The sequence below is a fragment of the Haliotis rufescens genome, unplaced genomic scaffold (genome assembly GCF_023055435.1).
Source record: "Haliotis rufescens isolate VD_foot unplaced genomic scaffold, xgHalRufe1.0.p SCAF_2, whole genome shotgun sequence".
In the NCBI taxonomy this organism is placed as follows: Eukaryota; Metazoa; Mollusca; class Gastropoda; order Lepetellida; family Haliotidae; genus Haliotis; species Haliotis rufescens.
This window is the reverse complement of record NW_025963890.1, coordinates 78,212,160-78,237,134: the sequence shown is the minus strand read 5'-3', so window position 1 is coordinate 78,237,134 and position 24,975 is coordinate 78,212,160. Positions and strand designations below refer to the sequence as shown.

At 40.6% G+C, this 24,975-nt stretch overlaps 1 protein-coding gene across 1 annotated transcript; it reads left to right on the top strand.

Annotated features, from left to right (window-relative positions):
• LOC125382150 (receptor-type tyrosine-protein phosphatase alpha-like) lies at window positions 1-23,691 on the top strand. Its single transcript, XM_048400614.1, has 26 exons — window positions 1-111; window positions 7,331-7,465; window positions 9,575-9,769; window positions 9,950-10,174; window positions 10,603-10,737; window positions 12,318-12,464; window positions 12,752-12,898; window positions 14,032-14,184; window positions 14,530-14,647; window positions 14,893-14,981; window positions 15,507-15,688; window positions 16,445-16,532; window positions 16,674-16,750; window positions 17,718-17,754; window positions 18,457-18,554; window positions 20,084-20,209; window positions 20,366-20,508; window positions 20,754-20,889; window positions 20,992-21,135; window positions 21,576-21,609; window positions 22,031-22,095; window positions 22,303-22,428; window positions 22,523-22,648; window positions 22,774-22,916; window positions 23,073-23,208; window positions 23,615-23,691. The coding sequence occupies exons 1-26, from the start codon at window positions 60-62 to the stop codon at window positions 23,684-23,686; spliced, it is 3,129 nt and encodes a 1,042-aa protein (XP_048256571.1). The 5' UTR covers window positions 1-59; the 3' UTR covers window positions 23,687-23,691.
• The last annotated feature ends 1,284 nt before the right edge of the window (window positions 23,692-24,975 follow it).

Here is a 24,975-nt window from a genome sequence, read left to right as displayed (position 1 = left end):
GACGCACTGTAGTAACTCACTTCCTGGTAGGACTGTCTTCCTGGTAGGACTGTAACACTATGGAGTCTCGCGTTGTGGCTGTATTTCTCACGCTCCTCTGGCAGTCATCAGGTAGGAAGCACTTATGTAATAGTCATCAGCTAAACAACCTACTGTCCTGTGATAGAATCTTGTAGTCTTGACCTCTGTTGCATGCTCGTTGAATCTGTGATGAATCATTTTGTTGTGTGTAAGAGTTCACGTTTCCAGAAATATGGTACCCTTGGATCCCAGTCACCAAATGAGCCTGTCCTAAGCGTTGACTACGTTTCAAAACTTTAAGACCAAGGTATTGCTCAGAAATTGCTGCCTGTGACACTAACTCACTCACTCACACAGTCAATCAACGAACGAATGAACGAATGGAAGGACAGACTATTGAACAGTTGAAATCATCCCTCTTGTGGATAGCTTTCTGTCACTCTGAATTTTTATGCGCATTTCTAAATGGGAGTGAGTGAGTGAGTGAGTATGGTTTTACGCCACTTTTAGCAATATTCCAGCAATATCACGGCGGGGGACACCAGAAATGGGCTTCACACATTGTACCCATGTCGGGAATCGAACCCGTGTCTTCGGCGTGACGAGCCAACGCTTTAACCACTAGGCTACCCGACCGCCCCTTCTAAATAGGAACAAGACGAGGCGGTCTAACTGGTCTCCTTTATTTGTGGTTCTGGCAGATAAATTAGTGGCCCCATGACCGTTATTTGGAGATAAACATACTGTGTTTTCATTGTAGAGCTAGGTTACCTGTAGATTTAACCCCGATAAATTGAATTTGTAACCGAACGCGGAGCGTGATCTCCATTCTACCATGACTAAATAAAACGCGAACACTTTGGTGTTAGCAAACATATTGAGTGAAGCGGCATGGGTTGAACTTAGTGTTTTGAGTGGGTTATCGATCTGAATTACGGAATCACCGAACAAAATATGGTGCTGTATATACTCAAGCAGTTTACACCGTAATACTTCACTCGAACATATGACGGGCATTAAAGCATATAAGCACGGCAACTTGGTAAGCTAACATGAGGTGTGAATCCCTAAAGAAAACAAAGCAAGCTTTGCAAGGCTTTCGCTCTACATCGCACGTCACCATTATGACGTCATATCGCTCATTGTGACACACAAAATATGACGTCACAGTCGTATATATTCCAAACTCTCTGTTGTCTCCAAAACGCAAATACATTCCCTTTGTTGATTTCTGTCGTGTCTTCTGCACGAAATGTATTGCCACACATCCTTTGAATATTGTAGTAACCGCATCTATGCATTTTGTAACCTGTAATTGTAGATATAATCATCTAAATATGCCTACCGACAATGACAATGAATATGAAGAAAATCCTTTCTTGATTGTATTAAATATTATGGTTTATCTCTGAGACAGATTTGGTGGTACATCTGCTGGTCCCTACAATATGTGTCTCTTCGTCTACATGTTTATAGAGCTTTGGAATCAACAGAGGAATGGACGTGTATGCATGTTTTTAGAGTCAAGCCAAAGGCTGTAACGTATGTTTTATTTGGGATAACACTTTCTTAGTAAAGTAAAGATTCTAGTACTTTTTTTAGTTGTGTCCCGTCCGGGATTCGAATCCCAAATCCCAAATATAACATATGTTACATTTGACCACTTTCTAAATGGCATTGTGTATTCATAGCTTTCAGCCATTGGAGCCGTGCCAATTTACACTTAGAGGGCTACTCTAAGTACATGATCTAGACTACCAGTTGTCGGACTTTCCTTTTTGTGGAAGCCTCGGTGGCTGAGTGGGTTAGATCGCTGACTTTGTGTGCTGGCGATAAGGTCCCTCACTCTGGCAAGTGTGGGTATGAATCCCGGAGGGGACTCAACTCAATAAAGTACTAGAATCTGTACTTTACTAAGAAAGTGTTATCCCAAATATAACATATGTTACATTTGACCACTTTTTAAATGGCATTGTGTATTCAAAGCCAAAGGTTGTTAGTACTTATACACTCTTTAACAGAACGCCCCTCGACTTATCTAGTTGATGTACAATCTTTGCCCAGCACTTGTTAAGGAATACCTATGGTAAATAGTACGTTATGAAAAGAGTGCAATGCATAGAAACAGTAAATGGTATAATGCAGTCTTTGTGATGATGAGTATATCCTCAACCGACAGTTCTCACTGTATGTACTCACAACACGGCCCGTCTACCCCCACAAGTATATGTATCACAGAACTTAAGTTTCATTTTAGTACTGGCATATGGCAGCCCCACTTCCGTTTCTGCCTTCTTATCTACAACTTGTAAACATTCACTTAGTCACCAGAGTTGTAAACATTCGCTCACAAAAGTGACTGTTATCAATAGTAGTATACACTTCAAAACAAAAACGCAAAGCCAGATTTGTGTGAGGTAGAAAAAAACATTTATACGAGGAACCGTACAAGGTATTGAGCCAAATTGTTGTGGAGAGAACACTTGCAGTCATCTCAGTTATCGTTACACAGGAAAAGTCCAAAGTGAAGGTCAGCTACCATCAATAACGCGTATGTTCCCCGTATGAATCGATCGATCTGCAACGCAAAAGCCAACTGCTGCAACGCCCGGGGTTGTTGTTGACGTCCAATTCATACCACAAGTCCTCCATCGGGTGTCAGGTCCTCTATTCAAATACGGGTATCTGGAGGGCCAGGGGAGAACATCAACGTTGTTGTTGTGTAGACAGGCTCTTGCGATCCGAGCTGTACGCGGTCGAGCGTTTCCTGCTGGGATACACCGTTGCCGTCGGCTGCAGTTGGGAGGACGTGTGGTAAGAGAATTTCGTTGATGTGGTTGAAGTGGCCATAGTCGTCCTTTCACGTAGGTGGCGCAGTCGAATGTAGCGATCTGTTGAAACCGATCCCATGCCTTGTGATGGTCCTTGGCGCTACATTGAAAACCCTGGCTAAAGCTGATAGGAATGCCCCTGCCGGCAAGCGGTCTTTGACGTTGTTTCTTTGCACTTCTGTTAATCTTGGCATGTTGTTGAACTGTCACTGTTCGGTTGACGCAGATGCCAGGCAATCAAAAACCTTGCACTTTAATACCGTTCATAGTTCTGTTGCACGTGCAGTGCGTGCAGCTCCGTGGCCCTTTCATTAATGCACTGGATGCATTTTTCCAAATCGTACGTGTTTCCGGACTAATGGCTTGCATGTCCTTGTTGTGTTCATTTTGATCGGAGAAATTTCTCACTGAAACTAAAACACATTAAAACCTCTTCATTGTGCACCTCTTTGTCCACTTATTTTGCTGTTATGGCTCAAAATATCCGTATTGCATTTCTTTTTTGGAAGAGTATATAATACCTGATATGGCTATGGTCAAGCATAGGTAGAAGTTGACCTGCGTTTGAGCTTCGAGCAAACATTGGTTTACATAGCTTTGTGAAATACACATATTCTTGCATGTGGAAAAGCAAAGAGACAAGAGAAAACATTACGGTAACATGACGATAACATCCCATATTGTTTAAGCTGCTATGGGCCCTGATAATAGAAGCTAAATGTAAAATGTAACAGCCAAGCACAATTTTAAAACATATTTCAGCAACAAGTAATCTTATGTAATGATTTAAAGCAATGTACTCAGGATTCAGTGTTCCAGTGTTGTCACTTCCTTGTTGGATTCAGTGCGGTCAAATCCTTGTGGGATCCAGTATTGCCATTTCCTAGTAGGCATCTGTGTTTTAGCTTCCTGGTGAGATTCAGTGCTGTCACTTCCAGATTGGATTCAGCATCTTCACTTCCTCGTAGGATTAAGGTTTGTTACTTCCTTGCAAGATTAAGAATTGTCACTTCCTTATAGAACTCAGTGCTGGCACTTCCAGATTGGATTTAGCATCTTCACTTCCTCGTAGGATTCAGTTTTGCCACCTCTTGTAGGATTATGAATTGTCACTTCCTGGTAGAATTCAGCACCGTCACTTCAATGTTGTCACTTCCTGGTAGTATTTAGATTTTTCACTTCCTGGTAGGATTCAGTTTTTTCACTTCCTGGTAGGATTCAGAGTTGTCATTTCCTGGTAGGATTCAGTGATGTCACTTCCTGGTAGGATTCAATGTTGTCACTTCCTGGTTGGATTCAGTGCTATCGCATCTTTCCCTGCCTGGAAATATCAATGTTGAGATTTTTGCGGACTAGTTATATTTCGCATGCTTCTTGGACATTGATCAGCCCAACATTTCAGTTTCTCTTATGACTCTAATATTTGTAAAAACACTCCCTGGGGTATGATCTGCCCCACATTAGTTGCTGAACAAAGATTATTATGGTCAGAAAATACACCTTAGGCAACTTGCTGTCAAGAGTGCCGATTTTTGGTCAATTATAAAGTGGTTGCCGAATGGCTTTATTGATCACTATCACGACCAGGGAGATAACCCTGTCTCCTCATTCTGACTAATTAATAATATTGATAATACTACTGCTAACATAAATGAATATTTATACGGCTGTGGACACCATACACTGGCGCATGCTCACAGTTTTACACAATATGCACATCTATTTATGGTAGAAATAAAATATAATAATATGCCCTTTTGATACTAGTACAGTTCATAATGAATTTGTTTTATATCCATTTAACTCACACTTCATAAATCTCCAAGTAGGATCACTATCGGTTTTGATTTTGGGACCAGCAAAACTATGTCGCTAATTAATTGCTATGTTGGATACTTCTCGTGCGACCATTATTACACTATCGAGGGACCTGGGATATTGCATGTAGATCGGATTCATCTACAGCTATAAAACCATACATGATGTAAAACTATGAGTATTATTACTTATGTTGTTTTGGAAGATACATCAATTAATTTCTTCTTCTGTAGCTAATTATTGTTTTTTACAAGAGTCTTCAGCATAAGCATTTTACGCGAAAGAATATCCATATCAAATGTTTTTCGATTATTTTTCTGATGGAACATATGGCTACCAGTGTCACTGTCTATCTCTGATATAATACTTCTGTTACAGGCAGCTGTCCAGATGGTACATACAGCTACCAGTGTCACTGTCTGTCTCTGATATAATACTTCTGTTACAGGCAGCTGTCCAGATGGTACATACAGCTACCAGTGTCACTGTCTATTTCTGACATAATACTTCTGTTACAGGCAGCTGTCCTGATCTGATTGTACATACGGCTACCAGTGTCACTGTCTATCTCTGATATAATACTTCTGTTACAGGCAGCTGTCCTGATCTGATGGTACATACGGCTACCCATGTCACTGTCAGTCTCTGATATAATACTTTTGTTACAGGCAGCTGTCCTGATCTTATGGTACATACAGCTAACCAGTGTCACTGTCCGTCTCTGATATAATACTTCTATTACAGGCAGCTGTCCTGATGGTACATACAGCTACCAGTGTCACTGTCTATTTCTGACATAATACTTCTGTTACAGGCAGCTGTCCTGATCTGATTGTACATACGGCTACCAGTGTCACTGTCTATCTCTGATATAATACTTTTGTTACAGGCAGCTGTCCTGATGGTACATACAGCTACCAGTGTCACTGTCTATCTCTGATATAATACTTCTGTTACAGGCAGCTGTCCAGATGGTACATACAGCTACCAGTGTCACTGTCTATCTCTGATATAATACATCTGTTACAGACAGCTGTCCTGATGGTACATACGGCTAACCAGTGTCACTGTCTATCTCTGATATAATACTTCTGTTACAGGCAGCTGTCCTGATGGTACATACAGCTACCAGTGTCACTGTCTATCTCTGATATAATACTTCTGTTACAGGCAGCTGTCCTGATGGCACATACAGGTACCAGTGTCACTGTCTATCTCTGATATAATACTTTTGTTACAGGCAACTGTCCTGATGGTACATACAGCTACCAGTGTCACTGTATTTCGCTGATATAATACTTCTGTTACAGGCAGCTGTCCTGATCTGATGGTACATACGGCTACCCATGTCACTGTCAGTCTCTGGTGTAAAACTTTTGTTACAGGCAGCTGTCCTGATCTGATGGTACATACAGCTAACCAGTGTCACTGTCTGTCTCTGATATAATACTTCTGTTACAGGCAGCTGTCCTGATGGTACATACAGCTACTAGTGTCACTGTCTATTTCTGACATAATACTTCTGTTACAGGCAGCTGTCCTGATCTGATTGTACATACGGCTACCAGTGTCACTGTCTATCTCTGATATGATACTTTTGTTACAGGCAGCTGTCCTGATGGTACATACAGCTACCAGTGTCACTGTCTATCTCTGATATAATACTTCTGTTACAGGCAGCTGTCCTGATGGTACATACAGCTACCAGTGTCACTGTCTATCTCTGATATAATACTTCTGTTACAGACAGCTGTCTTGATGGTAGATACGGCTAACCAGTGTCACTGGCTATCTCTGATATAATACTTCTGTAACAGGCAGCTGTCCTGATGGTACATACGGCTAACAAGTGTCACTGTCTATCTCTGATATAATACTTCTGTTACAGGCAGCTGTCCTGATGGCACATACAGCTACCAGTGTCACTGTCTATCTCTAGATATAATACTTCTGTTACAGGCAGCTGTCCTGATGGTACATACAGCTACCAGTGTCACTGTCTATCTCTAGATATAATACTTCTGTTACAGGCAGCTGTCCTGATGGCACATACAGCTACCAGTGTCACTGTCTATCTCTGATATAATACTTCTGTTACAGGCAGCTGTCCTGATGGTACATACGGCTACCAGTGTCACTGTCTATCTCTGATATAATACTTCTGTTACAGACAGCTGTCCTGATGGTACATACAGCTACCAGTGTCACTGTCTATCTCTGATATAATACTTCTGTTACAGGCAGCTGTCCTGATGGCACATACAGCTACCAGTGTCACTGTCTATCTCTGATATAATACTTCTGTTACAGGCAGCTGTCCTGATGGTACATACAGCTACCAGTGTCACTGTCTATCTCTGATATAATACTTCTGTTACAGGCAGCTGTCCTGATGGCACATACAGCTACCAGTGTCACTGTCTATCTCTGATATAATACTTCTGTTACAGGCAGCTGTCCTGATGGTACATACAGCTACCAGTGTCACTGTCTATCTCTGATATAATACTTCTGTTACAGGCAGCTGTCCTGATGGCACATACAGCTACCAGTGTCACTGTCTATCTCTGATATAATACTTCTGTTACAGACAGCTGTCCTGATGGCACATACAGCTACCTGTGTCACTGTCTATCGCTGATATAATACTTCTGTTACAGGCAGCTGTCCTAACGGTACATACGGTTTCCAGTGTGGCTACAGATGTAACTGTGACCAAGACAAGTGTGATTCTACTTCCGGCTGCAGACCGCCAGCCTGTTACCCAGGATGGTCTGGTCCGACATGTGAGACACGTATGTAACTACAGCAGCATAACTACTGACATTACATTGACACTGGAAGCCTTGCTCATACACAGTGGTGTGAAATCACAAATATTTTTCGCGTCTTTCAAGAAATTATTTAGTTCATATCGCTAACAGGTCACATACATCAACAACCACCCCTTCTCTTTAATTAGGCAGAATGTATTCAAAAGCTAACCCTTGTGTCATCAATGTACCCTTTTCAGTGTCTCATGAACCCCCCGGTTCTTGAATCAAGTACTTCTATTTTGATTGGAGAGATACTATGAGGTGGCAGAAATACGAATATGGATAACACTGAGACGTTGTCATTTTTAATCAGAAGCCCTGTATGCCCTTGCAATCACTTGGTATTGACTAATAGTGCAAATACCCATTGTTACTTTAGTGTGAAACCAACAAACATCCAACACGTGGTATACAATCAACTAATGTATAACAAAATTCACTATCTTTACAAATCAATACAACTTACTGCAAAGCAATTACAATGACAGTACACACTAGTAATAGTACAATACTGAATGACAATATATGATATGATAGCAGTGGTTGATATCAAATACAAAAGTACCGTGGTGAGAGAAAAACATAATAGTATATTCACCAAGTGGCGACAATAGTAAAGCTGCCGAGATAGCTTAGACTGGGAATCCGGGGTGATGAGTGATGTTCACAAGAAAACTGGTCTTGATGTAATGAAATGTGTGAGAGATATGGAAGACACGTTCTTTTCCCTCATATAGTCATACTAGCTTCTGGCAATTTCTACACAGTGCCACCACAGAATATTCTATAACTATTTCTATTACGCTCTATCTCAGTCCACGGTATTCCAGACGTTTTACACATCACATATGCATCTAAATATTGTTATAACTTCCTCAAAACTGCTTACATAAAATAGTACTACATTTCGTAGAGGGTATTGTCCGAGTAATTCTCGAGTCCTTAAAACTGGGGCCCATTATTTTAAAGGAATGGAGAGTTTCGAATATATAATCCCTGCCTTATCCATTTTGACAAACCATTCAAAAGAATCATAAACATGCATTGTAAAGATCAGCTCGTTACGGAGCACGTGCAACAGTGGTAGAGAACCCTTTCAACTATCCATTTCCAAAAAGTAATGGAGCCCTCAAATAATAGAATAATCCACCTGTTTCTATAACGCTTTATCTCAATCCACGGTATTAAGAGAGCTACCACATCACACCAGCATCTAAATATAGAAACTTCCTCAAAACTGCTTACATTTAAGAGTACCACATTCCTGACAAAAAAACATTGTTCAAATAAAATGCAATGAGCTTTAACCGAACTCGACAGAAAAAATGTACTTCAGCTACAATCATTGTTTAACAATAAAATACACCGCCCTATAAGACCACTGATCATCCTGAACTATTGGATCTAACTATGTTTGGTGAAAGTATGTACATGGATTCACGCCTCTTTCATTCATAAATGTCAGAAGAAATACAGAAAACCAGAGTAACACAGATACAGACGTGCGGCCTGCTACAAAGTGGTGGTGGTGAGAATGTCTCTTGTCGATCTTATAAAAGCAAGAAGAACAAATTATATGTTTGGTTTTTACCAAAGGGGGGTCAATGTGACAAAGTGACATTAATGTCTGAGGTCACAGAATGTATTGTCGCAATGTCGCCTCAATGCGTAGAAAAACGTTTCATGAGTTGTCACATTCTCGCGTTGTGACATTGTTGCGTTTTCTGTAATATATTTCAGGCGTTGCCTTCATCTCATTTTATGCCTTGGCGCTCATATTTCTAACTCGAAACGTTGCTGAAAATGATGGATGTGAAATTTTAATTTTCACAGAAAAAGAAAAAAGCCTGTTTCTGACAAAAGAAATCAAACCCCTGGAATGTGACAAGTCCAGCAATTCCCCCATAACAAGTCTGGTATTGTTTTCAAGAATGTGAAATATGTGTGATGTATGTAAGTCTAGTTAATGGGCAGAAGTCTTAATGTAAGGCAATGTAAGAGACCAGATTCTGCGGAACACCGCTGACTGTAGATATCGAATACAAACAAATCTAATAAATTAAAAGAAATTGTTCATGCATTTTCCAGATAATGTTGCGAGGAAGAAAGCTACATCATCCAGTGGAGAGGGCAATTACCCGTCATCCCATGCCACGGACGGAAGCACTGCAAGCGGGTATCTTGTCTGTATAGAAACAGCGCCTAGCAACCCCAACTGGTGGCGTGTGGATCTCAATGACACAGTGCTGATACGTGAGGTCACCATCTACTTCAGACTTGACTGTGAGTTTATTGTCATCTGCAATCGATAATGCTTGGTTAATTGTTAGTTTGTGAGAATCTATTGTTGGCTGTTTAACGTTTATACATCGTTAGTCTTTTTCGTCAAGGCAGTGTTGAATACGTTCATGTGGATATCTATGCGAAAGCCCTCATGTGAATATTTTGAAGCAATTATTCCAGACAAACCAAGAAGGAATGGTATCCAGGTGTACATGACCAACTTCACTGATGCCCCGAGTGGTGTTAACTGCTACAACGTGACAGGAAGAAGTGATGGACGTGACATTGCTGACGTCACACGGGCACCTTGCTCTGGCACGGGGCGCTACATTTTACTTTACACAACAGTGAACAATGCTGGACACAGTCTGCCTATACTTGACTTTTGTGAGGTAGAAGTAGATGGTAAGCGAACACTTCTGTGTCATATTTTGCAACAGTACATTAGGTGCAATGATTTTACAGTACTGAAAAGCAGCGATTTAAGGGAAGCTAGCATCATGACCACACATACATTAACTCAATAAGAAATATACAGTGTTGTAAATGAACTTTGCAAATGTATCGTTCTGTCATTTGTTTTGAAAAAAGTATCTGTTGACTCTGATTTATAGAACACCTCTCTACATCAGTGCCACATGTTCTCAGTCAAATAGTAAGTAACTTTGTATCAAGGTAAGAACATCCGTATGCGAAATAGGTTATTTTGTTCTGATCATGTGTAACTATCTAAACGTAAGTGTCATGTCTTCGCTTTCGTGGTTATAGAAACCCATAAAATACATGTAAAACTCAATGTAGTGTGATGTAAGAGTCAAACATCCATTTGACAGTGTGCAGTCCTGGTACTTTCGGCGCTGAGTGTGACAATTACTGCCATTGTGACGGTGACGTGTGCAACTACGTCAGCAGCATCTGTCCCAGTGGAACGTGTATGTCAGGCTGGAGGGGCAACAGTTGCAACACCAGTGAGTTAAACAAAAAAAAAACCAGAGACGAAAACGTGAATAAACACCATTTAGTAGAATAGAAATAAATAAAATTAAACCAAACTAATCTCCAAAACGAAGGTATACCAACTCAGATGTTTTCCACTATTATGATAATTAATAGTTCAATATAAATTAAGACATAATATGTCGCACGAATACAATCAAATGCTTTTAGTGACAAAAAAAAGGAAAAAACTTACAATTTATTGAAAATCGTGCATTTAGCCACAACGACTTTGGACTACGTAGAACGAAATGCACGTACAAAAGTAATGTATAAAACTGGTGACACGGCCCGGTAGCAACTCATCAACCAAATCCACCAAGAAAATATGTTACGTTTAACCACTATACAGATGCAAGAGCGGCTCGATGCATCCGTGTCAACATTACCAGATTGTTGCAACGTTTACAACAGACAGGACAGACATCAGAAAGGAGTAGAATCGGCAGACCTCGCCCACTGAAGACCGTCACATTCGGATCATTCATCGCCCAAACCCCTTCATTACAGCAGCGGTAACTACACTGATGACACTGGGAAACAGTGTCCGTCGACAGACAGTGTTTAGGAGATGAAGAAAACATGGTATCAGAACATGTTGACTATACCACAGAGTGATGTCAACACCGACGTGACAGGTTGTCATGCGCCAGGCGAGTTCGATTTTGGCAAGTGCTAGACTGGGGATGTGTTATGTTCTACAATGAGAGTAAATATTGCGTGAACAGAAATTATGGTCGGCAGCGAGTTTATAGACGGCCAGGTGCACGCGCTAGATTGTGTTCAGCAAGTTCAGCCATTTGGAGGCGGTACCATCATGGTCTGGGAAGGTATCTGCGGTGATGTCAAAACGAGGCTCGTTATCATCAGTGTAACGTGAATGCCCAGAGATATGGGGATGAAGTTTGGATATTCCTTCAGCAACAGCCACATGGTATTGTCTTCAGCAAGAAAATGCAAGCCCGCATACCACAGGGCTAACACAAAACTTTCTGAACAACGCAAACATTCACTTTTCACCCTGGCTGGCACGTTCTCCTTACCGAATCGAACAACTATGGGATGACCGATAGATCCAAAGACGACCAATGGCTCAAGTCAACCGTCAAGAATTGGAACAATGTCTCCTTGGGGAACAGCAGCGGATTACCTCCAACGTTATTCGACGTTTGACGTCATCGGTGCGTCGTCGTGTTCAGGCGTGCATTAATGCACACTCTGGACATATTTGGTATTGCATGACAGTGATTTTTACCCCCGAGTGTCTTTGTGTCTCAGTCAGTCGTAAAGATTTTGTTTGGATAACATGAGCAGATTTACACATTATGTTAAAACACAACTCTAATGAAATATATACATATTGATAGTATACATGCTACTGGATTTCTTTCATAGTCTTGTAAATTCTTTACATTCACAAACATTTCTTCAATAATTTGGATAAATACTGTAATTTTCAACATTAGTGGAATTTTAACTTTTATGAACGTATTTTACACAATTTTATTGATTCATGAAATTAAATTCATAGTCTCTGTATCTGCTGTTTCAGCATGTCCAATGGGTGAATACGGACGAAGCTGCTCCAAGCGATGCACAGACAGAATGTGTAAGGACAACACCTCCGGCTGTAATCATGCAACTGGTGAATGTTCAGATGGATGTCTGGCAGGCTACCAAACACCGGACTGCACACAGAGTAAGGATACACGGGTGTATGTTGTGTATGTAGACCAGCATTTAAAACAGCTGTATTCTGTAAAATAGCTTCAATAATTTGAGTGGGTATGGTTTTACGCCGCTTTCAGCAATATTCCAGCAATATCACGGCGGGGGACACCAGAAATGGGCTTCCCACATTGTACCCATGTCGGGAATCGAACCCGGGTCTTCGGCGTGACGAGCGAACGCTTTAACCACTAGGCTACCCGACCGCCCCATTCAATAATTTGTATAAACCCAGCACAAACATATGTTTCTTTGAAGAATGCGTCGATACGTATGGAGAGAACTGCACAAGAAGCTGCTCAGCCAGACATTGTAGAGACACGCCACAATCTGTATGTGATCACGTGACTGGATGGTGTAAAGGAGGCTGCAGTCCTGGATGGAAAGATGTCGATTGCACAACAGGTGAGAGCTGTGTGGAAAGGAAATATTCTTTGTGGATATAATATGATCGAATGTAAACTCATGACACATTTATCGATAGTCCAAGCTTTCATTTTTACTCACATCTTACCCCTTGAATCACGTTATTCATAAGTAATAAAAGTCGTTGTGTTCATTGTAATTCATGTATTCTGAATAGCTGAATTTGTCACCTGTTATTGCATTCATTTCCCAATGAATGTAAAAAAGTAAGCCACGCCCAACGAAGCTAAGTTGACTACTTTCATCACTGCGGAATGTGGGGAATCCCATTATCATAGCCTGGGGAATTCCCTTTCTGCTCACATGTAACGTCATGTCACAGGACGCTTTTCGAAATGCATGCAAATTCACTGTCCACACTACCCTTTGAGACTGAAGTCCGAGAAGGAATGAAACTGTTAACGTGCATGCTCGCTCGACTTTTTTTTGTCCGCTCACCTGGGTTCCAAAAATTTCATGTCTTTGGGTTTTATTTCTAACCCGCATTTTCCAACTGTGTCTTCTTGTGTAATGTTTGAAACTGGCGGTAACTTTTTAAATAAAATAAAAAAGTGCAAAATGAATATTCAGACATGCAGCTTACCTGATATCACAGACGAAACAGTCTAAATAAAAGAAACAAAATCCTGTCCACATTTAGAAGAAGTCGATGGTACGATTCCAACTAGATTATGAAAATGTGTTTATCAATCACCATTAAAAGGTGATAATACAAGGTGTTCGCGAAAAGGTGAGCGTATCCTGACCCACCGGTGGCACCCCGTCACAGCAGACAATCAAAGGAAAGTCATTTGTTCACCGTAAAAATACACGGGAACATATGGTACAACTGAAATAGGGAATTGCGTTGGACATCATTTTTGACACTGATGCGTCTAATTTTGAAATATCCTCCATGTGTCTACCATAAAACGTTTTGTAACCTTGATAAAACAACATTAAACAGTCCGTGTTTTTAAATTGAATATCTGCCCCAAATGGTTCAGTCAACAATGATCTTACAGCGAAAATAATGACTAGTATTTTAACAATACAACTCATTTTTTGCCTTCTTCTGTGTACGTGGGGAATTTGACTCGTTATTAATATATGCTGATTAAATATACCAACAGGCTGTGTCCAAGATGTGGAGTATGGTGCCGGATGTACAGGAAACTGCAGTGCCCGGATGTGTGAGGGAGGGTCGGGCACCTGTCCCCGGGACACAGGGTTGTGTAGTGATGGGTGCCAGTCAAGATGGACAGGAGATGATTGTACGCAGAGTGGTATGTGATGTCAAGATGTTAAAGGTGGACATTGCACACGAAGTATGTGATGTGACACTTGGTGCATTTGTTGATGGTGTTACTGAAACGATCATTTTAATATATATTCCAATAATGTTAATTAACAAGTTTGAAATTACACACGTACTATTTCAAAATTGAATTAATAAGTAATTAATAAACTTTAATCAATAATCAATAATCATATTCAACATGCATTCATGCATTCATGTATATTCATCTAATTTCAATCAACAAATTGTCACATCAGCACTAAGGTTATATTTTTCCTTCCACAATAATCTGACACTGCCATGAAATAACTGAACTTACTCACCTACTCAGTGACTGTTTCAACTCCTCAATCCGACGACTCAAACGGAGCTACGATTGGTGGTATCGTTGGCGGTGTGTTAGCAGTGGTCGTGGTTGTACTTGCTGTGATAGGTGTTATGTTTTACAGGTAGGTGCGCTTTTATGAAAATGGACACATACATATATGCTTGGCCTTTTCCCTCTTCAAGTGAGAATATCATGTTTATTGTATAACTGTTCCACTCACCTTATTCTTAGATATAATATCAATAAATAATAACATAGTTTATACAAATAATTCAGCAATTCAGTTACTGAATGTCAGAACTGAAATAACATACTGTCATTAAATCTGTGTGAGCACATTCTGATGCTTCTTATGTTTACATTAAGGAGAAAAGACAACGCCAGCAACATCAACAAGGAGCACTCCATCTACGAAGACATATCAGCTATGGAACCAGACAGACACCAGGTGCAAGGTAAATACAAGTGACACAACCCATTGTCCATTGTATGATTTCGTCAGTATAATAAGCATGTGTTTATGCTATCACCATGAAACAGTGATGATACCAGGTGTTCGTGAATAGTGAGTGAGTGAGTTGGGTTTAACGCCGCTTTTAACAGTATTCCAGTTATATCGCGGCGTGTCAGCTTAATGTGGGAGGGAAGCCCGAAATGATGCAGGTCTAAGATGTTTACCACTTCGATGAAACCTACGAGCACGGGTACGGTGCTAACATACCTAGAAACATAATCGGGGCGAACCTGGCGTGCCCAAGAGACGCAACTCTGCACAGCGAATCGCGGCGCCTTAGACGACTGGGCCACCCGTGCCCCCCTGTTCGTGAATAGGTGAGGGTATCATGAAGTAGTCTTCTGAACGTAGTCTCCGGTTCTCCTTACGACAGGTAACGATCTTGCTCCTAGATAATTAAAACAAGAAAGCCTGTAAACAAAGACAGACTTGTTCAGCCCTAAAGGGAACGCATGTTGTTCTACAGCATCCCAGGGAGTAAACAGAGACGAGGAAGAGGAGATGGAGGAGATGGAGGAGGAGGCTGACAGAAGCTCCTACTACAACATCAAGGCTCCAGTAATAGTGATGAAAGTGGCTGTGGACAAGCTAGGGGACAGGATCAGAGAACTGCAGGCTGGTGTAGGAGGATTCGAACGGGAATACGGGGTAGAGCCTCATTTTATTTTTCCATTATTTACAAATCATTGTCTCAGCATCAAGTCGGGTGATGTATGTTGAAACCGCTGCATCAATTTGGTATCCATCACAAAATCCACATCATATGTAACAGCCCTAACAAAGATATATACTACTCAAAGTTGGCTAAGGATCTCCACTTTAAAAGGTCAAACGTCAAATCATGTGCATCTGTTGGAAAAGCCAAAGACAATACTGAGTGAAATCATGTTAAATGAATGAGTGAGTGAGTTGGGTTTAACGCCGCTTTTAACAGTATTCCAGTTATATCGCAGCGTGTCAGCTTAATGTGGGATAAACACCCTAAGTGATGCAGGTCTCAGACGTTTACCACTTCGGTGAAACCCACGAGGACGGGTATGGTGCTGACAAACCTAGAAACATAATCAGGGCGAACCGTCATGTTAAATATACACCAATGCAAACAAACAATTTGTGGCCAATAATCATTCAGGTCGGCGGTCAAAATGAAAGTAACCAGCCGAAAAGGAAACGTAAATCATTACGAAAACTAATTCATTGTCCAAAAAAACCAACAACTCTCAGTAGCACAGCCTGGCACATTCGTCTCATTCGTCTCCCAGTAAGTGTCTGGATGGCTGCAAAGGGAAGATTGCTCTACTCTTCAGAAAGAGTATTGTCGAGTTCCTGTAGAGTTACCGTGGCTTTGGTCAGGATAAATTTGTTATAAGGAAGTAAACATTTAAATAGAATTATTCTTTCTAGCGGTTAATATCCGGGTTCACGCACCCGTATGAAGATTCTCAACGTGAGGAGAACAATGGCAAGAACAGATTCCGAGAGTATTACCCATGTGAGTATCTTACGACTGATTGTAGACTATTACAATGATAACAAGAAGTCCAAAATGAACATATAGCTCACATGTCCATGAGATCATGGAGAGTCAGTATATTCTCTGAGTGGATGACTCTCTGCTTATTCCCGACCACAGATGACTACAACCGAGTTGTCCTGGAGAAGCTCCCAGGGGATCAATCATCCGACTACATCAACGCCAGCTATATCAATGTAAGATACCTAAAGTGTTACTAATCATGTGGGGGCACGGGTGGCCCAGTCGTCCAAGGCGCAGCGATTCGCTGTGCAGAGTTGCGTCCCTTGGGCACGACAGAAACCTATGATGAAGGGTTCGAATCCCGGTTCATCCCGATTATGTTTCTGGGTTTGTCAGCACCATAGCCTTGCTCGTTGGTTTCACTGAAGTGGTAAACGGCTGAGACCTGCATCACTTCGGGCTTTCCTACCACATTAAGCTGACATGTCGTGATATAACTTAAATACTGTTAAAAGAGGCGTTAAACCCAACTCACTCACTCGCTCACTACTAATCATGTAGTTTCCACAGCAGCCGACCACTTACTTTCTGTTGTATTTATTGAATACCAAAAGTATAATACTCTAATGCACTTCATATCAAGTAAGTTTTGTTTGTTAATTACTGCCGCACTCAATATTCAACGTATATGGCGGCGTCTGTAAATAATTCAGCCTAAACCAGAGTATCCAGTAATTGACATGAGGGGATAATTGACAATTGGGATATCATGACAAGCATCAACCGACTCAGCGAGACTGACCACCTGATCTTTGTTGGTTTAGGGGCAAGGGTAGACACGTCGGAATTTGTTGTTCGGTGTTACATCAATACGGCTTGCAGAATCCTATGATCCTGTCGAGTCGCTGATTTGTAATGGACCAGTTTTAGTCATGGCTTTTCTCCCACATAAAGTTGACACCCGACGATACAGCTGACACACTGTGTCATCTCATTCTGTTTGTTGGATATTCTAAAACAAACGAAAAAGAAACGTCCTAAAAAGTCTACAGCCATGAGAGAATGTGTCGATGGGCTTATAGCAGATCCAGTGTCTGCAGATTCAGTGTCTTAACATTCATGTATTGTGAAATATGCACGCTGTGGTTGCAAAATATTATGACTTGTATATAAAGGGTGGACATGTCTTTCATATTTCAGGGGTACTCAATGGATCAAGCCTATATTGCAGCACAAGGTCAGATAATTGAAAATTGTTTGTACAGTATTATTACAGTGTTGACCGAACACGAATCTATATTCTCGGAGGTCACGAGTGGCCCAGTCGTCTAAGGCGTCGCGATTTGCTGTGCAGAGTTGCGTCCCTTCGTCACTCCAGAAACCTGTGATTGAGTGTTCGAATCCTGGTTCGTCCCGATTATGTTCCTAGGTTTGTCAGCACCATACCTATGCTCGCGGGTTTCACCGAAGTGGTAAACGTCTGAGACCTGCATCACTTCGGGCTTTCCTCCCCAATCAGCTGACACACAGTGATATAACTGGAATACTGTTAAAAGCGGTGTTAAACCAAACTCACTCACTCACTATATTCTCGTGAACCGTGAAGATTCCGGGGTAGAAAAGGTCCTCAGCAACCCATACTTTCCGTAAAAGGCGACTATGCTTGTCGTAAAAGGCGACTAACGGGATTGGGTGGTCAGGCTCGCTGACTTGGTTGATACATGTCATCGATCCCAATTGCGTGGATCGATGCTCATTCTGTCAATCACTGGATTGTCTGGTCCAGACTCGATTATTTACAGGCCGCCGTCAGATAGCTGGAATATTGCTAAGTGCGGTGTTAAACAACAAACAAACAAACTATATTCTCGTGCACTAAAAATATGAAATATGATAAAATCAACCTCACCAATCAGAATAGAAAATCTGTGTTTGCCAGCACCGAACAGGAAAACAGTGGGGGACTTCTGGAGAATGATCTACGGGAAGAACCTGACAAGGATCGTCATGCTGACAAACCTGACAGAGACAGGAAAGGTATACCCATGCCCTATGTTCCTTTTAGGTACATGTAGATACAGATGTGTGACCACGTTTTATCTAGGTACATGTAGGTACAGATGTGTGGCCACGTTTTATCTAGGTACATGTAGGTACAGATATGTGACCACGTTTTATCTAGGTACATGTAGATACAGATGTGTGACCACGTTTTATCTAGGTACATGTAGATACATATATGTGACCACGTTTTATCTAGGTACATGTAGATACAGATGTGTGACCAGATTTTATCTAGGCACATGCAGGTACAGATTTTTGACCATGTTTTATCTAGGTATATGCAGATACAACTGTGTTAGTTGTGGTGATGGAAATCATCTGCAGTATCTATACTAACGGAAAAAAGTAACCATGCTTCATATTAAGTTAAATAAAATGAGTTTGTTCTGAAATTGAATAATGTATCTTTCACTACACATACATTAAGACATCACCTTGACCCTAAGGTCTGATTCACAATTTGCACATGTATGTTAATGCACGCCGCACAATTTGGATGTCTATGTGTTTGTTGGGAGGAGGATACTCACATAAATGGTGTTTAAATGTGAACAGCACACGATGATTGTTTAGCTTATCAGGTGCTAAAAGCACTTACTGAAAAGCTATAGAGTATTGAGTAAGACATGCTGGACTTCCTCATTGATAACAGCTGTGTAAAATTGGGGGTAAGACATTTAGACAAGAAGTGTGCATGCTCATGTGCTCCACTTGTGCTCGCATCCTTCCGGATCTCTTTCTTTCTGCTCGGATTAGCAAAATCAAAACATGTAAATTTGGCAAAGAAGTTTATCTAATCCTTCATGTAAGAAAACATTGATGATCTAGTTCAACAAACACCAAAAAGCCAATTGCCTACCACTGATTTACCCACCTTAACTGGGAATATAGCAGATCAGTGAGACCGCCTCATCAGTTTCATATCTAAATCTATGCATAAAGATTCGAGAGAGAGAAAAAAATACTCTCCAAAAGGATGTATACGAATGATGACTTCAACTTTCCAATAGTCGACTTTGACTCATGTCAAGCAATATTCCAGCAGCTCCAGCCTTTTGTCATTTTCATTTCACAACTTTAAGGATACAATCGGACATGCTCTTTGTACCAAGACTTCAAGGAGTGTCAAGTTTTGTCATCAAGGTTACACATTTCAGTAACACTTTAAAAAGTTTTATGGTTGACATGTGGGGGACATTTCCAAATTTGATGCATCAGTGACAAAAATGATGTCCGATGCAATTCCCTATTTTGACTTGTATCATAAGTTCCCGTGTTTTTTTCGATGAACAATTGGCTTGCATTTGCATGTGTTTGTGACAGAGATGTCCTCACCTTTTGCGAACACCTGGTATCATTACTATTTGATAGTGTACATAAACACATGTACAAAGTTGTACAATCGACTCTGCTTTTAGAAGAGATTTCTCAGGAATATGGTAAGGGTTCAGTCGGTTTTATCATCATACCACAAATAAAAAAAATGTACTTTTCAATAACAGGTGAAGTGTGTCCCCTATTGGTCAGACACGTCTGACCTCGTTGTGGATGTCTTCACCATCTCCGTCACCAACATCAGTCCCAGAGCTCACTGGGTCATCAGAGAACTCAAGGCCACTTTGAAAGAGGTACAAATAAAGAAAGAAAGCGATTCAGATCGAAATACATCGGGAGTCGTTGCAAAACATTTAATCTGTAACTGGATAATAAAGTGAAAAGGAAACAAACATTACATTATAAATATGTATGTCGTCAAGATATGTAAATTGCATGTATTTCTACAGACCGGCGAGAGTAGGCTGTTTCACCATTTCCACTACACAAAATGGCCAGATCATGGAACTCCGGAGGAAACAGCACTGATGGAGTTTCTTTGGAGAATAAGAAAGACACCAAACCACAATACACCCTTGATGGTGCACTGCAGGTATGTGACGACAATATCTAAATGTGACAGGCACTAAGTGTTGTACGGTACCTAATGTAGAATCATTTACACCTCAATAGAATCATGTTTTTATCGTTGTTTTCTGTGCGTGAATATAAATCTTACATTTTGTTTTTACTCCTGAATTGAAGAGCATTTTAAAGCAATGACCACATTTTCCGTTGAAATGTCCCACCAAAGCTGCACGCCAGTCTGTGTTATCCCACAATACGCTTCCTTTCCAGTGCTGGGGTCGGTCGGACAGGGACATACATCGCTGTGGACTACCTGCTGGACCAGGCCCTGACTGATCGGAAGGTGGACGTGTTCGGGTTTGTGAATCTGATGCGACAGCAGCGGAGAAATATGATACAGACCAAGGTATGTGACAAGCGACATAATTTATGTTGCCCGGTCATATACATATCTCCATATTTCATCGTTTTCCATCAAGCAATAAAGCATGATGGTTGTACATTGTAGGAGCAGTACGCATGCGTGTACACGACTCTCCACGAGGCACTGATGATGGGTGACACGACCTTGACCTCACCCGAATTCAGGACACAAAGACGAGCAAAGAAGGTGTTCAAGATGGGGACGACGACAGTGTCTCAGATGATGCAGGTGCGTGCTTCTCGCACTTTCCCGTATGAATACGGTATTAGATGCTACAACCCTTGCGTCAAATGTCAGCCTTAGTGTTAATAGCAGAACAACTACACCCCTTAAACAGACATGTTCTTGCTTTTGATATGTGTTACCTTGTCAGGATACATATTGATCCTTGCATATATGGTGGTAACTCTACATTAGCGCTACAAAAATATTTCCATAATCTTAAGAAGTCTCTACTAAAAGTCCATTGTACGATTCCGATTATATCATAAGCATGGGTTTATGAAACAAAGTTCAAGTTAAGTGCATGCTTCTGTTCTGCCTCCTGAGATTGTCTCGTTCCAATTATCTGCCATCGCACAATATACACAGTGTTGTAACATTGATCCACCACAGCAATGCATGCAGTACATCGTAGACATCATATGTGCCATTTGTCTTCTTTACAGAAAGTTAAAGTCAGCATCGAAGAACTTAAATCTGGTAAGAACATTTTCCCTGGGCTGAGAGCATAATATATCAAGGGGTTTTAGCATTCTCCTCCATGAGTCATGCGCTTTATTAATGGATATCAACAACTCAGTTGCTCATGTGACTGAGATCGGTGATTCAGGAGGAAAACCCTGAGTTGTGACCTTTGAAATCTCCTGAAACCGGTGAAACCCATGACATGTGTATGGTGCTGACTATCCAAGCAACCTATTTTAATGTGAATCAGGCATTTGCACGATGAGGTCTCCAGCAAGCCTAGCAAGCACAGCGAATTGTCGACTGAGCCAACTGTGCCCCTACTGAACTTTTGACTCATCCCCACAATTGAATTTCATATTCACACTGTTCTGTAGGCAACAACCATTGTTAGAAAACCACACCCTTCGCCCAATCATATCTTTCTGTTTGATAGCTGGTCAAATCAAGGGCCGTGTTTGGGTGAACGGACGAACAGACATCCTAGCTGTGATGATGCCTGTAAGTATATAGACTCAATTCTGAACCATGCACAGGTACAATACGTACATGGTATTTTCCATAGCCGTACCAACGTCGATAGCCTTATCCAATTTACTTACCTCTTGATAACTTGTGATCAGAATAAGAACTGACTGCATTTAGGGTTAGGGTTGTAACATATGGTTGTTCTTCACCTGGACAGAGTCTTGTATTTGTCTTCTTCAGTCCCATCTGTCTGTGAATGGCTACCTGTTAACTGAGGCCCCCTCCGTCACCACAGCGTCTCTGTTCTGGAAACTCACAGAGGAGCAGGAGTCTTCCACTGTCATTGTCCTGCCAGACTCGCATCAGGTAGATGGGATAAAATATTTTGAGAACGTTTTAGAAACCACTGTTTGAATTAATTGAATATATATATGTGCGTGTGGAAATGTCGATATTTCAGCGTCTGGCCAGCTTCATGCCACTTCCAGGAGACAGCCTGGACCTGAGTACTGTGATCGTGGGTTGTTCTACTGAGACCTCACTCAACTCTGGTCTCATCCTCAGGAAAGTCGACAGACAGATGGAGGTAGGCTGCTTTGTATAGTTCTGTGTTACATGTCAGCGAAAGGAACATGAGATACTCAGAGATACTTTAACACACTGTTTCCCATAAATGACAGACAATGTATGAAGACAACCTTGTGTTTGCAGGGCAGTGCATCTTCCCAGTTGGTACATGTGTATCTCCTGAAGACCTTCCGGAAAGATGATAATTCCAGTCTGTCTGACCTCCTGGAGCATGTTGACCGCAACATAGAGGGAAATAACTCTCAGCCAATAACAGTTATATTCAGGTTGAATAAATTAAAAAATGTATTTTTAACTAATATTTGCCAAATTACATGCAATGTAAATCTATATCTAAAGTATTAATTCCCTAAATATGCTCAAAAATTTGTTATAGGCATATCTAGAAGCGCTACATGTTTATAGAACTCTTTTTCTACCAGTGAAAATGAACGACGATCAGCCACGTTGTTCTGCATCCTGAGTAACATCGTGCAGGGCATGAAACACAACAACGAGGTGGAGATCTACAACAACATCCAAAAGTTGGGACATCTGTGTGACAACAATCTCTCACAAGTAGGAATCAGAATGGTTCCAGATTACTAATAGCTTAAGATTAATGTTCGTGTTATGTCAGTTGTGCCCTTTTGGCATGCCAGAAAATGTGCTTCTGGGTATAACCAAAGTGGTAAACGTAAAAGATCGTCATAACTTCAGGCTTTCCTCCCACATCAAGCTGATACGCCTTGATGTAACTGTATACTGTTCAAAGTGGTACTGAACAAACTCACAACATCTTTGTTTGTAAGATATATGTAAACGCCATGTCAAATCCAGAGACGCAAAATATATCCTTGTATGTAACAGACATTAAGATGCACTTCAGTGACGAACAGCCTTGACATAGGCCTGACAATTATCTCATGACAATATACCTACATGTTTGCTTATGAATGACTGACACAGAGACCTTACGTTCCAGGCTGACGTCTCCCTGTGCTATGACCTGGCTTCTGCCTATCTGGAGACACAGAATGTTTACGCCAACACGTGATGGCAGACAAGCACTACTACCCACGTATATCCACTCTAAACTTGTCAATCAGTACTGTTCGCCTCTTCCTATCTTGAGAATGCAACTGCAACAAATCAGTTCTCCTGGTCAAGTATACATACAATAAACCCTTCCATCAATACTGACTCATAAAGAACATCTTTTTAATGTAAATAAAATCATGAATAATGGTACAACATAAAAACATGAAATGCAATGTCACTTTAAATTTTGTTTTTAAATTCGTGAATGTACAACATGTTTATCACTTTTTTTTGGAAAGTTATATATTTGGTATATCCATTCAGAAAGTATATATCGTATATACTCCAGGCACTATTATATTTCAATATTTTTAAATATTATTTTCATGACATAAGTCATATTGTTATTTTCATTTTGAATATTTGCAGACATCTTTAATATTGCAATATTGTTACTTTCATTTTGTAAAACCTAGCATCATTCTTCATTAGGATAGAAATTCATCTTATGTTCTCACAATAATCTGAAGTTTGATATCGGCGGAGTCCTATTAAAGTAAATCGAAAAGCAAAAGACTCCAATTTTATAGAAACACTGAAGAGATCACACCGAACTTTAGCATTTTTTTTAAAACGTCTCTTTTAGCATAACTTATTCAGATCTAGTGCTTTCTTATATACGGTGCTTCAATGTCAGAATTTTGCCTCTGTGATCTTGTGGAGCACAAAAACAGTGCATATATTTATATTTATGAATTGATTATATTTCGTTTTTGTGTCATTTCCTACTATTTGATATATATGTGTTGTACTAATATGGGTGTATGTATCCTGGCTACTTATACGCGTACATGGAAGTTGATATCTCAGTGAAACTACATGTAATACAATGGTTACTTACAAATGAAATTTGGATCAAGGTGGACATCTAAAATGCGTCCTATGGACAATGCCGCGATATCCTGGTACATATCATGATTACTAATCTCTAATACCAATGAATTATATGAGTTCGCCCCCAAATTGGCAAATCGTGGATTTTGACATATGGCATTTTTACGTGACAAGGCATCTTCCTCTTCTCAATTTTGCTCGAGGACTACGAACGTTGAAGTACCAACCTTCGTCTTGATATTTAGTAAGCCAACATACTTTTCACTTCCTTTAATTTCAGTATACTCAGATCTGAATCTTGTTTTCTATTAATGATCAATAAAGCTTGTATTCCAACTTTTTATATCCTAATATCTTGTCATTTCTTAACTGACATTACGACTTCAATGTCTGGAAGCAGTTTATATCAGT